Raw genomic sequence first — 13,593 nt, forward strand, 5'->3', positions numbered from 1 at the left:
CACCACCCTAGGTAGCTGATTCCACTGTTGAACAACTCTTAATATAAAAGATTTTCCCCTAATATCCAGCCGGTACCTTTTCTCCCGCAACTTAAACCCATTATTGCGAGTCCTATCCTCTGCTGCCAACAGGAACAGCTCCCTGCCCTCCTCTAAGTGACAGCCCTTCAAATACCGTATTTTTCGCTCCATAGGACGCACCTTTCCATAAGACGCACCTAGTTTTTAGAGGAGGAAAACAAGAAAAAATCTTGTTTTCCTCCTCTAAAAACTTGTCTTATGGAGCAAATGCTGGCTGGGCGCGTGCGCGTCGGGACAGTGCGAGCTGGCATTCCCCGCCCCGACGGCCAGCTGGGCGGCCCCGCCCGCCTCCCAGCTGGCCGTTGGGGCGGGGAACGTCGGCTCACGCCGTTCCGATGCACACGCGCCCAGCCAGCTCTGTGCGCCTCACCCACCTCCCAGCTGGCCGTCGGGGCACACAGAGCCGGCTGGGCGCGTGTGTGTTCGGATGGCGCGAGCTGGCGTTCCCCGCCCCGACGGCCAGCTGGGAGGCAAGCGAGGCGCACAGAGCCGGCTGGGCGCGTGCGCGTTGGGACGGCACGAGCCGGCATTCCCTGCCCCGACGGCCAGCTGGGAGGCGGGCGGGGCCGCACAGAGCCGGCTGGGCACGTGCGCCTGCTCGCTCTGTGCGGCCCCGCCCACCTCCCAGCTGGCCGTCGGGGCGGGGAACGCTGGCTCGCGCCATCCTGACGCACACGCACCCAGTCGGCATTCGCTCCATAAGACACACGGACATTTCCCCTCACTTTTGAGAAGGAAAAAAGTGCGTCTTATGGAGCGAAAAATACGGTACTTAAAGAGAGCAATCATGTCCCCCCTCAACCTCCTCTTTTCCAGACTAAACATTCCCAACTCCCTCGGCCTTTCCTCGTAGGGCTTGGTCTCCAGGCCCCTGATCACCCTCGTCGCTCTCCTCTGCACCCGCTCTATGCTGTCCACATCCTTTTTGAAATGAGGCCACCAGAAGTGCACACAATACTCCAGGTGCAGGCTGACCAATGTAGTGTACAGCGGAACTATAACATGATATTTTCTTCCTTCCAGTCCCCTAAACTCTATCGTATGTTTGAAGGTGGTGAAGGTGGCCTAACACAAAATGGCAGTTAGATATGAGCTGGACAGTTCTATAATGGGCATCCCGATGTCCATATGCTGTTTTAGGAATGTATGGATGTGCTTCTCTGTCTTTTTGTTTGTTGTTTTAATGAGGCATTTTATTCCATGCACGTTTTTTCTTCTCTCTATATTTTATTCTGTTTTTATCTCATATACCATTGAAGCAAAAACAGTATTGGGAAATGTACTGATTTTAATGTGAAAAAAAGTTGCAAGGAAACAGAAACTGGAGCAAAAATGCCCCAGTTCCATTGGCACAAGGGAGAACGGAAAGGGATCAGTGTGATGCAGTGGTTAGAGTGCTGGACTAGGATTTTAGAGACCGTGATCAAATCCCTACCCTGCCAAGAACACAATCGCACAATCTTTCAGCCAAACCGACCTCACAGGTTCTTGTAGGTTATCCGGGCTGTGTGACCGTGGTCTTGGTATTTTCTTTCCTGACGTTTCGCCAGCAGCTGTGGCAGGCATCTTCAGAGGAGTAACACTGAAGGACAGTGTCTCTCAGTGTCAAGTGTGTAGGAAGAGTAATATATAGTCAGAAAGGGGTTGGGTTTGAGCTGAATCATTGTCCTGCAAAAAGTATCACAGGTAATGTGCTAATCATTGTCCTGTAAGTATCAAGATAATGTACTAATGAGAGTGTGGTATGTTAATATGGAACCATTGTATCCTGAAGTGATCTGTTAATGTGTGAAATCCAAAGCTAATCCGCATGGCTATTGTGGACTGTAGTCTTTGTTAGTCTGGAGGTTTTCAGGTCAGGAAGCACAATCCTACCTCACAGGATTGTGACGAGGGTAAAATGGGCACGGGAGAACAATGCCAGCCACTCTGAGCTCATTTGAGGAAGGACAGGATAACACTGTACTGGAAATAGAAACAGGGCTTTTCAAGCGGAATTAGTAGGGATGAGGCAATTCAGTAGCATCATGATACTGTTTACATGGAGGCCCTGAGAGAGGGTTGGTGGGTGGGTGGGAGAAACAAGATGACAGCATGGATCTCATTTCTGTTGCCCAGTTTTTCCCATGTATTTTAAAAACAGGAGTTGCATCAGCACCGGAATCAGCTAAATCTCTCTGGAGCTGAGAAACATTGGAAAGAAGGATAGTGAAGTAATACTGGCATGAATTGGTGGCATGTAAGAGCTTGCAAATGTTGTTTTAATACCACAAGTATAGCATATAAATCAGCTGGTTTGTGCTCCCAACCTCCTATCATCTTTCTCACACAGCCATCAGATGTGCCAGACCTGATCTCTTTGGCCAGTCAAATTTGGCTAAGTGGATGTTGCAGGCAGACTGACAACTGTTGCATGGCTTGTTAATTTTGTGTTAGCTACTCCTAGAGCTCTCTCAGCCCCACCTTCCTCACAGGGTGTCTGTTGTGGGGAGGGGAAGAGAAGGTGATTGTAAGCCGGTTTGATTCTTTCTTAAGTGGTAGAGAAAGTTGGCATATAAAAACAAACTCTTCTTCATCATCTTCTTCTTTTTCATCATCATCATCATCATCATCATCATCATATTTTTCTCCATACCTAGGAATTCCCTATTTGGGGGAAAGTCTGTAAGGAGCTGCAATCCTGGGTGTTGTTATGGTGTTGTTATGGTCACTTAAATTCTATCCAAGTCAGTAGGATTTATGCTGCGTTAACAGTTGCACAGGATTGGTGTGGCGGGAAGCCATTCATAATTATGACCCAAGATCAGATCAAAGGCTGATAAAATCAGTTTACTGCTGTGGGCACCATAGGCAAGCTTTATGAAAAGCTATCCGAAGGTCACTTGCACCATTCAGATCCACGTATCTACATTCATGGCTATATGACAGGGCAGAAGCGCTAGTTGCTGCTATGAGGACCATGTGACTTATCAAAGGCAGGTTAGTTCATTCATAATTAGGCTTGCCAGGTCCCTCTTTGCTACTGCCGGGAAGTGTTGGGGGTGGAGACTGAGGAGGGCGGGGTTTGGAGAGGGGAGGGACTTCAATGCCATAGAGTCCAATTGCCAAAGCAGTCATTTCCTCCAGGGGAACTGATCTCTATCGGCTGGAGATCAGTTGTAAAAGCAGGAGATCTCCAGCTAGTACTTGGAGGTTGGCAACCCTATTCATAATGATTCTGCCCACGTTGGGAACTCTTTTGATGGGTTTATTCCGTTTGGAAGAGACGGTGGGGTTGTCTACCAAAATCCTCCTTGGCTGAATTTCTCCCTGGATTTGAGGGTGATTCTAAGTGACCAGAAATGGGTGTTTCCTTTTTCTGATTTCTCTTTTTTTTTGCTTTTATTTCTAGAACGGAACCACAATTTTTAAAAAACAAACACCAAAGCAGTTGTTTTAGAAAGGGTTTATTGTATTGCTGTATTTCTGTTGAAGAGCAGAACTGTGTAAAAATAACCTCAACATAGGCATGAATTCCTTTGAAATTAACTGCTTTGTACTGACGGGAAAAACTCACACTGCCATTTAAAATTTTTGCTTAGTAAAGAAACGCATTAGCTTTCTTAAGACAACAATGAAAACATGATAAACCTTGTCAAAAAGTACAGGTTTGTGGGGCAAAACATTCTTTAATTTTAAAAAAACCCTATATATTTAAAATATTTTTTCAGCGTCTTCATTTTTTATTTCCCACAAGAGTATAGCAGCACCCCGAAGTAGCATAACATCAACAAACAATATAGACTAGAACCCTTCAAAGCTACCAGCTTTTTGGTCATAAAACATATTTTTGTTTTCCTTTTAAAAGGCTTATTTGTTTTCTTGCTGCTTTGTTGCCCAGAAGCACTTGGACATTCTTGTTGAATGAAGAAGAAAATCAAATGGGAGGAAAACATTTAAAAATATATAAAATAAAAAAATTGAGGGCATAAAAGTGTTGGCTTTGAAGGGGGTTATTTGTTTTCACCATTCTTGGATCATACAAAAGTTGCAGGATAAAATAAAAACAATGAACAATATTTGGCAGGAAAGTGGTTAAATTTTTATGGCTGGGTGCCACTTGGGTGGATATTTTACCGTATTGCACTGGAATGCTGGTGCGTTTTTATGCAAAGCCAACAAATATAAAATATGTTTTATTGCAAGGAAACTAATTCTTTTGTATATTCCTAACATACCAAAGGAATAGGTATGTTTTTTCCTTGCACAAAATCTGTTATTGACATTGCAAAATTCTCCTTCCTTGACAGAAAACAACTGATGTGGAATACCAGGTGTCATAGAACTATGGAAAAATAAGCAAGGGGGGACTGAAGGAATCTCTTCTTTCTTAGAAAAGAGTCTAAAATGGGCCTCTTAGATACCCTGCTCAAAACTCCAGCTTCTGATCAATGTAGCCCAGCATGGCAATTGCATTTCTTTTAATCTGATTTCTGGAAGATAGAACAGAGGGGGGAAATATTCCAAAACAGAACATTATTTTGCAAAAAGAAGGGGAAAGGTCGGATCCTGCGGAAAACTGCAGCCGATGGAAGGGGAAGGTTTTTTTCACCGATTCCCCCCTCCTTCTACAAACTTTCAATCCCCTCTTCATTCAGCTTAGGGTTGCCAGCTTCGGGTTGGGAAATACCTGGAGATTTTGGGGTGGAGCCTGAGGAGGGCGGGGTTGGGGGAGGGACTTCAATGCCATAGAGTCCAATTGCCAATGCGGCCATTTTTCTCCAGGTGAACTGATCGCTATCAGCTGGAGATGGGTTGTATTAGCAGGAGATCTCCTGCTACTACCTGGCAGTTGGCAACCCTATCTCCAGGTGAACTGATCTCTATTGGCTGGAGATCAGTTGTAATAGCAGGAGAGCTCCAGTTAGTACCTGGAGGTTGGCAACCCTAATTCAGCTCCAGGGGGGTCCCTTGTCCCCCAGTTGTGGCTTTTCAGCATAGAATTTTGAGCTGCGGAGGTGAGGAAACCACTCCCTGCTGACAGAATACCTTTCCACCAGGTGAACGTTTTTTCCTGGATCCAAGCCAATGATTCCAATTTTACTTTTGGGATGTTTGCATTTCATTTCCTTTTAGGGAAATCAGGAAGGGGCGGGGAGAAGCCGATTTCTGCACAGAAATTGGCAAGTGTGAAATTTGCCTCTATCGGTTTGTATTCCACTTGTAGAGGTTTGGCCAAGCTGTCTGTGCTGGGGGTTATGCATTCGCAGAATATATGACTGTGTGGATTTCGCAAGCAGCGTGGCTTTGGGGAGACCATGAATGGATTTTTTTCCCTTTGCTTGGTTGTGGGGAAAGGGGAGGGGATGCTGTTTTTCTTCTGCTCAGGCAGTGATGGCCCTGGTTTTCAGAGCTTAGTTTCGGACGCTCCGCCTAGTTGTGCTGGTTGTCATGCTGTATGATTTTGCAACGCCAGAGCCACCACCGGTAGAGAAGCTGAGGCCTCCGCTGCCCATTCCACTTCCCACGCCGAATCCTCCTCCATAGCCAAAACCACCACCACTGCCATAACCACCACCGCTGGAGTTGACCACAGCTGCAGCAGAAAAGAAAGACATTTAATTTCTTTATTAAAACATCTATAGCCAGCCTTTCATCTTGGTTCAAAGCACCTTGCAATATTAGTTAAAAACATCTCCAGCTAAAACCAAAGATAAAATAGTGAGCCCCAAATCCCTCCCTGCCATAACAGATGCCTTCCAGTTAAACCCCCTTCAAAAGCCCTGGCGAACAGGCAGAATCCTGGGCTCTTTTTAACTGAAGTTTCATTGCAAGGAAAAGAAACATGTTTCCAAGTGGCGTCAACTATAAATTTAACGTTATATTTCCCATTTTGGATGTTGGCTGTGGATTGTACATGTGCATGCCTCATAGGGGTGCCAGTAGGGTTGCCAACCTCCAGGTACTAGCTGGAGATCTCCTGCTATTACAACTGACCTCCAGCCGATAGAGATCAGTTCACCTGGAGAAAAATGGCCACTTTGGCAATTGGACTCTATGGCATTGAAGTCCCTCCCCAAACCCTGCCCTCCTCAGGCTCTGCCCCCAAAACCTCCCGTTGGTGCCGAAGCGGGACCTGGCAACCCTAGTACCAGGTACCCTGGCAACTGATGGGGGGGGGGGGACGTAGAGGGGAACTTACCAGCAGCAAACTGAAACCTAGACCTCTGTCACTGGTAATACATAAACGTCTCTTCTGGCATGCACCACAAGAGACGTCATCATGTTGCCAGTGACATGGGGACGCTCTAGTATTTGGGCAAAAACTGTATGGTAGAATCTGTGGTGACTGCTGGAAGTACATCGACGTGTCGCCAGCTACAGAGGCCTAGGCCTCACTTTGCTGCTGGTAAGTCCCCCTGCCGGCCAGCTTAATAGCACCAGGGGAGGGTCCCCAAAGCAGGGGAGCCTGGCAACCCTAACTCCGTAACAGTGAAGAAAGATACCTGTCTCACGGCTGAGTAGGGTTGCAGGTCCCTCTTCACCATCGGTGGGAGGTTTTTAGGGTGGAGCCTAAGGAGGGCGAGGTTTGGGGAGGGGAGTAGAGTCCAAATGCCATAGAGTCCAATTGCCAAAGTGGACATTTTCTCCAGGTGAACTGATCTCTATTGGCTGGAGATCAGTTGTAATAGCAGGAAATCTCTAGCTAGTACCCGGAGGTTGGCAACCCTACAGCTGGGGAACTCCCTTCTGTTTGCCTGTAAATGTTCAAGCCTTTATCCTTTATCCTAAAAAATTTCCTTGCGGTCCCATGCCCTGTAAAAGCAGAATTGGGGGGGGGGCATTTGGGGTCACAGCAGTTGGGGGGGATCCTTCTATCTGCAGGGGGAGGGGAGGGGAGAACTTACCAGGGGTGCAATCCTTGTCCCCGTCAGATGACACAACTTCCGGCATGGCCCAGAAGCGACAGGGTCGCACCAGAGCGATGTTTTTAGGCCAAGCGCTACAGCGTCAGCCTCAGCACAACATCCTCTCTTCCAGGTCGTGGTGGAAGATGAGTCACCACACAGGGATGACGATCCTCCCCCCGTCAGTTTGGCCAGCCAGCTTCTGCCTGCTGACCAGGTGGGCATCGGAGGGCAACGGCTGCAATCACCTGGAGGTCTCTCACCATACTCGGGCAAATAGAAACCCTAGCAGAAACACTCCAGTGGATCCAAACCATGGTGCAGCAAAATACACTTCTAGCTCTGTCTGGAGAACAGAGTAGCCCCTGAAAATGTTGCAGCTGGCCTTCCAGGTGATATATGAATTACCATGTTATGTATCTCACCATGCATTGTATATCTCACTAGTGCATAAGGCAGCTCTTTGCTACAGAGCATTTTCCGCCGGCACTAGGTGTTTCTACTCACTATCTAAAGACAGCACACCCTAGGGGATGTGTGCTGTGCCATGAAAGGCAGCCTTTGTCAGCCAGCTGCAATTGAAAGGTGAGAATTCAATAAATAATAAACTCACAGATGTTCACAGCCCCCACTCCATCGCCAGACAGCCTGCCGAGAAAAGAAGGGGGGAAAGAGAGTTAGTTTTCATTTCTCTAACAGCACCCACAGGATTTTAGCTCTTGGTGACAAAGAAACAACACAAAAGAAATTGTCCTCAATATGAAATATTAAGAGGCGACAGCAGCGTGCCTCTGAACTCTGAATAATCAATGCACTTGTTTCTGCCCTAGAGGAAACACAACAACTACCATGCCAGATCAGGGCCAAGATCTTCAGTCCAACATTGACCCACCAAATGGACACTAGTCATGATGCATATCTATTCTCTCCAGGATCAGAGGAGCATGCCCATTATATTAGGTGCTGTGGAACACAGGCAGGATGGTGCTGCTGCAGTCGTCTTGCTTGTGGGCTTCCTAGAGGCACCTGGTTGGCCACGGTGTGAACAGACTGCTGGATTTGATGGACCTTGGTCTGACCCAGCATGACCTTTCTTATGTTCTTATGCAGCCGTGGCCTTAGAAGCACCATCAAAGTCTCCTGATGCACACCAGTAAGGGCACTGCGTCCCCTCCCCCTTCAACCGCGCTCAGAGGCAGGATTGGGATGTTCTCCGCTCCCTACCCCACAAGATGCGGCTGACGGAGCTACAAGACAAAGCCTGATCATACCTGCAGCAGTGTTATTTTCCTGCTTACACTACCGTTTGGTGAGGTTGGCGTACAATGGCTAAGCACGGGGTGTAAAGAAGGCCGGTGATTGCAAGTACTCACCGGCTCTCCTCTCCTTCCAGCAGCTTCCTGTAGGTGGCGATCTCGATATCCAGGGCCAGCTTGACATTCATGAGCTCCTGGTATTCTCGGAGCTGGTGGGCCATGTCTTGCTTGGCTTTATTGAGGGCAGCTTCCAGCTCCTCCAGCTTTCCTTTGGCGTCTCTGATGGCCATTTCCCCACGTTCCTCTGCCTCAGTAATGGCTGCTTCTAGCTTGCCACGCTAGAAAGACAAAGCATAGGATTGTTCAGATGACCCTTCCGAATCCCCGCACCTAGAAAATGAGCAAGCCATGGCTAGTAGCCATTGATAGAAGTCTTCTCTACGAAGACCTTGGTAGACGAGTGGTCTGATCCAGTATAAGACAGCTTTCTCTATTTACTTGTTCAGCTTTCTCTATTTACATGTTCAGCATGGTGTAGTGGTTAAGAGCAGTGGTTTGGAGCGGTGGACTCTAATCTGAAGAACCGGATTTGATTCCCCACTCCTCCACATGAGCAGCGGAGGCTAATCTGGTGAAACGGGTTGGTTTCCCCACTCCTCCACACAAAGCCAGCTGGGTGACCTTGGGCAAGTCACAGTTCTCTTAGAGCTCTCTCAGCCCCACCTACCTCACAGGGTGTCTGTTGTGGGGAGGGGAAGGGAAGGAGACTGTAAGCTGGTTTGGTTCTTCCTTAAGTGGTAGAGAAAGTCAGCATATAAAAACCAACTTCTCCCCCTCCTCTTCCAATATCATCAGATCTTGGGAGTTAAGCACAGTCAGCCCTGGTTAGTATTTGGATGGGAGACTACTAAGGAATACCAGGGTGGCTATGGAGAGGGATCCTACAGGATTGCCTTAAGTCAGCTGCAACTTGACAGGGAAAAATTGTTGCAAGTGCTTATTGCAGGAAGCTCCTTGGATAGGACCAAAATGACTACCCATTTGCACAGATATCAATGCCTAGCCTGGGGTTCCACAACGTGGCGCCTATGGGTGCCATGTCACCCACCAACACCTTTTCTGGTGCCCACCAGATGCTTTTAGAAATTGAGCGGGGCCAGTTGGGGCTTTTGCCCAGCAAGGCTTCTGACTGGCCATCAGAGATGTGATAGATCTGTGCAGATATGTAAAAATGTTGCTTTGGCAACAGCTGCCACCACGGCACAAAGACCTTCCCATCATTTTGTGGCTGGGTCAACTTCCTTCCATTTTGTGACTGCACCCACCACACTGTATCAGAATCTCAAAGGTGCCCACAGGCTCAAAAGGGTTGTGGACTCCTGGCCTAACCTATGGCCCCATGCTCCTATCATCACTGTGCTATCAGCACCATGCTCTGCTGTAGTGCAATGCAAATACGTGCCGGGAATATCCTATAGAGGAAGGGCGTATTGCTAAACACCAGTTGCAAAGCTCCCATTCATTATTCAGAGGTGAGTGTCCCTAGATCACACTATTTGCTTAGGGATGTTTGCCATAGCCACCCTGCCCTAAAGCCAAACGAACACTATGGGGAATGATTCACAACAGCGAGCGTATCTCTTGTTGCTTTTGTTCAGACTCCAGTTATTCATCATGAAATATCCAGTCCTTGAGGGCATCAGCAGCAGAATTAGTTTCTGCTCAGCTGCAACCAGCAGATTGTCAGAGCTCACCTGAATACAGAGTGTTCGAGCATGAATCATCATAGGCCTTTTATGCAGGGACGTTTCCCCACGGTCACCCCTGCTGACTGCTTCGAGGCTTCCTTTTGATTGTGCATTTCTTTTCTGCCAATCAGAGGTCGCTTCAGTCTCCCTGCACATTCTGCCCGTGTTTTCCAGATGCTGTTTTTGCCAGAATCTGGAAAATGCAGGCAAAACGGGTGGGGAGAGCGAGGCGGCCTCTGACGGGCAGAAAAGTCACACATAATCAAATGGAAGCCCCGAAGCAGTCGGCGGGGGTGACCGCGGGGAAACATCCCTGCATAAAAGGCCATAGAGTCAAAGTTGTAGTCCATCAGATACTGCAGCAAAATGGCCAAAGGATAGGGTTGCCAACGCTGGGTTCAGAAATACCTGGAGATTTGAGGGTGGAGCCTGGGAGAGTGGAGAGGGAGGGAGGGAAGGGACCTCAGGAGGGTATAATGCCATACAGTCCACCTTCCAAAGCAGCCATTTTCTCCACGAGAAGTGGAATAAATGTTTTAAATAAATAAATAAATAATAAGCAATCTATGTCGTCTGGAGATCAGCTGTAATTCCTGGAGCTCTCCAGCTCCCACCTGGAAGATGTCAACCCTACCAATGGATGGAACTCACAAGTCAGAACATAGATGAAGCTGTCTTACACCGAGTCAGGCCTTTGGTCTTAGGGTCAGGACTGTCTGTCTGCAGCAGCTCTTCGCAATCTCAGGCAAAAGTCTTTCACATCACCTACTAGCTGATCTTTTTAAGAGGAGATGCCAGGGATTGAACTTGAGGCCTTCTGCAAGAAAGCAGATGCTCTACCAAGCAGGCAGAGAGGGCCACTGACTGATAGAACAGATGAACTTTCTCCAGGCTCTCATGCTACTTACTAATGAGGCTTTGAACAAAATAGAAAGCCAGGCTGCATTGCTATGGAATTCATTGCCAAACGGTGTGAAGGTGGATCAGATACTAGCATAAGGTTTTAAAAATGGATTCAATACATTCATGAAGTTTCATCCAGGCAATAGTTCTTGATCTTCAGGAATGGAATATCTAAGTACAAAGGCAATAGCTCAGTTTCGACAATGCAAAACTATGGCTGATTTTAACTATAGTTTGTAAAACCAAGGTTTGGTCCATAGATGAGGCAAAAAGCAGAGATTGGCACAAGGGGGGGGGGAAATCTTATTTGTTAACATGCCCCTATGCATTTCGTACAAGTTTCTTTAGGGGGATCTTTCTCTACTCAAGCATATTGAGCAAGCAATACAACAATCATGAAGCCTGCTTGATTGGGCCTCTTGAGTACAGAAAGATCCCCTTGAAGAAGCCTGTCCAAAACAGTCCATGATCCATTGAGTTGGACCCCCGTATTCCTTTCATTCTGCGTGCCCCTTCCTTACATGATGGAAACCTCCTTGAACAGTTTTTCTCCTCACCTGATTTTTCAAGTTCTCAATCTCAGCCTGCATTCTCTGGATGGCGCGGTTAATTTCAGCAATCTCAGTCTTGGAGCTACGCAGGTCGTCTCCATGCTTCCCAGCACTGGCTTGAAGGGCCTCAAACTGAGTTGAACACAACACACACAAAAACAGTGACGAAGACGTGTGTGAGAAAAACCTCCAGTTGCTGGAGGCACATCCCACCAGGGTCAGGAGTGTCTTGCAAGTGACTGAACTCCTTGCAACCAAGACCACAAGTGCAGTGTTTTACTCCCCTCCCCAGAGGAGTGATTTGCAGCCATTCAGTCGCAGAAGAGAAAGTAAAGGATAGACTTGGGGACAGGGGATCCCAACATTTGGCGCCATGGCTAGAATTCAGAAGATGTCCGACGACAGGATGAACTGAACTTGCAATTCACAGAGCAAGGGCTCGGTCTACCTGTTTTAGCACAAGGCGCTTCTTTTCTTTGTGCCTGCTCTCCCTGCTCCAGGCTTCTGCCCACCAAACCTAAACCCAAAAAACTGTCAGTGACCTCAGGCTGAAGTGTCCAGCTGTCTCATTCCCTCCTTGGGAAGTTTCCAGAATGACGTGTGTTTGCAGAGGAAGGGGGAAGAGATGAGTGATGTGAGGAGTGGGTGGCTTGTGTGACTAAGGGGAGTAAGTGGGCTTATGAAAAGGCATAATGGATACAGAGGGTTTTTTGGTAGGGGTAACCCGTGGATGTACATCTGCTAGTTTATCTGTTCCTGTGCTTATTTGTGCTTATTTGTGCAAAGTGTGACGTTTCCTACAACTGTCTGACCAGTATGCATTGACTAAGAATGCAATATGGAAGAAAGAGAAGGGCAGTTGGCTCGATAGTAACGAGTATATGAAGTCTGAAAAACTGCGGGCATCTCACTTGTGAAAAAAATTACTGTCTACCAAGCCATTACAAAAGGACAGAATCAAAAAGTGTGTATCCTGCCTGAGGCTGGAGGAAGTTCCTCCAGTCTAAGGTGGCTTCCTCCAGCTTTGGTCGCTCCTCCATTGGAGGAAGAGCCTCTCTTGAGTCTTCTTAGGCTGGAGGAAGCTTTCATTCAAATTTTGATGAGTGGACTGTTAGAATTCATGCCACTATCACCAGCTTGTGGTTTAAATACAGATCCACTCTCTCTACTGTTGCCCACCTTGGTTTGGTACCAGGATTCTGCCTCAACCCTGCTCTTGTTGGCGATTTCCTCATACTGAGCTTTAACCTCAGCGATGATGCCGTCCAAATCCAAGTTTCGGTTGTTGTCCATTTGAAGGACCACAGAAGTGTCAGAGATCTGTGTCTGCAGCTCACGCAGCTCCTAAAAAAATGGAAGCAGATGATATGCATTGGCTATTTCCTACCCTTCTTAGCACCTTCAGCCATTATTTCCTTCAACAGGGTTTCTAACTCAGAGTTTCCTTACATCATTTGTACTCCATCTTTCTTGCAACGACCCAAGGCCCAAGAGTTGGAGCCAGCCAACTCAAAATTATATGGAAGAGAAGATGTGAATATTCTCATCCTTAGCATGTTTTAGGACCCCTCACCCATCACAAATTCTCTAAAAGTATGTGCTGTGGAGACAGAGATAGTGGATGTTCTCCTATGGTGCTACTTATTTTTTAAGAAATCTTTCAAATATATCGAACAAAAAATATTTCAAATGTATCGAACAGTATTTGTTGTTACAAAATATTGCTCCACCATCAATGGCCCTGTGAGAGAAGTGGGCTTCCAGTATGGTAAGGCTTCCATAGGGTTGCCAGGTCCCTCTTTGCCACCAGTGGAAGGCTTTTGGGGTGGAACCTGATGAAGGTGGGGTTTGGGAAGGGGAGGGACTTCAATGCCATAGAGTCCAATTGCCCAAGCTGCCATTTTCTTCAGGTGAACTGATCTCTATCGGCTGTAGACCAGTCGTAATAGCAGGAGCTCTCCAGCTAGTACCTGGAAGTTGGCAACCCTAAGCTTCCATGGGCCAAGAACAGGATCCTTTCCATCCTAATTGTAGCTTATACTGCCATACTACAGCCATACTGCTGATTTTATCATGCATGTATTTATCATGGTAATCACAAACGTTTCTTTTTGAATGTTTGTGCTGACATGTTGAAAAATGTCTGGTTTAGGTGGTAGGGCATATA

The 13,593-nt window shown here is 47.2% G+C and overlaps 2 protein-coding genes across 2 annotated transcripts in view; one reads left to right on the forward strand and one right to left on the reverse strand.

Annotated features, from left to right (window-relative positions):
* The window catches only part of LOC130493502 (keratin, type II cytoskeletal 5-like), a 203,161-nt gene that overhangs the window by 128,295 nt on the left and 61,273 nt on the right, over positions 1-13,593 (forward strand). The gene's annotated exons all lie outside the window — the stretch shown is intronic.
* LOC130493508 (keratin, type II cytoskeletal cochleal-like) overlaps positions 5,441-13,593 on the reverse strand; it is a 28,639-nt gene continuing 20,486 nt past the window's right edge. The window contains exons 5-9 of the mRNA XM_056867263.1: positions 12,606-12,770; positions 11,433-11,558; positions 8,342-8,562; positions 7,582-7,616; positions 5,441-5,656 (exon numbers count right to left, since the gene is read on the reverse strand). Coding sequence (XP_056723241.1) covers positions 5,475-5,656; positions 7,582-7,616; positions 8,342-8,562; positions 11,433-11,558; positions 12,606-12,770 — 729 coding nt within the window. The 3' untranslated portion in view covers positions 5,441-5,474. The remainder of the gene's footprint in view (positions 5,657-7,581; positions 7,617-8,341; positions 8,563-11,432; positions 11,559-12,605; positions 12,771-13,593) is intronic.

This window comes from Euleptes europaea, chromosome 1, assembly GCF_029931775.1.
Source record: "Euleptes europaea isolate rEulEur1 chromosome 1, rEulEur1.hap1, whole genome shotgun sequence".
Taxonomy (NCBI): Eukaryota; Metazoa; Chordata; class Lepidosauria; order Squamata; family Sphaerodactylidae; genus Euleptes; species Euleptes europaea.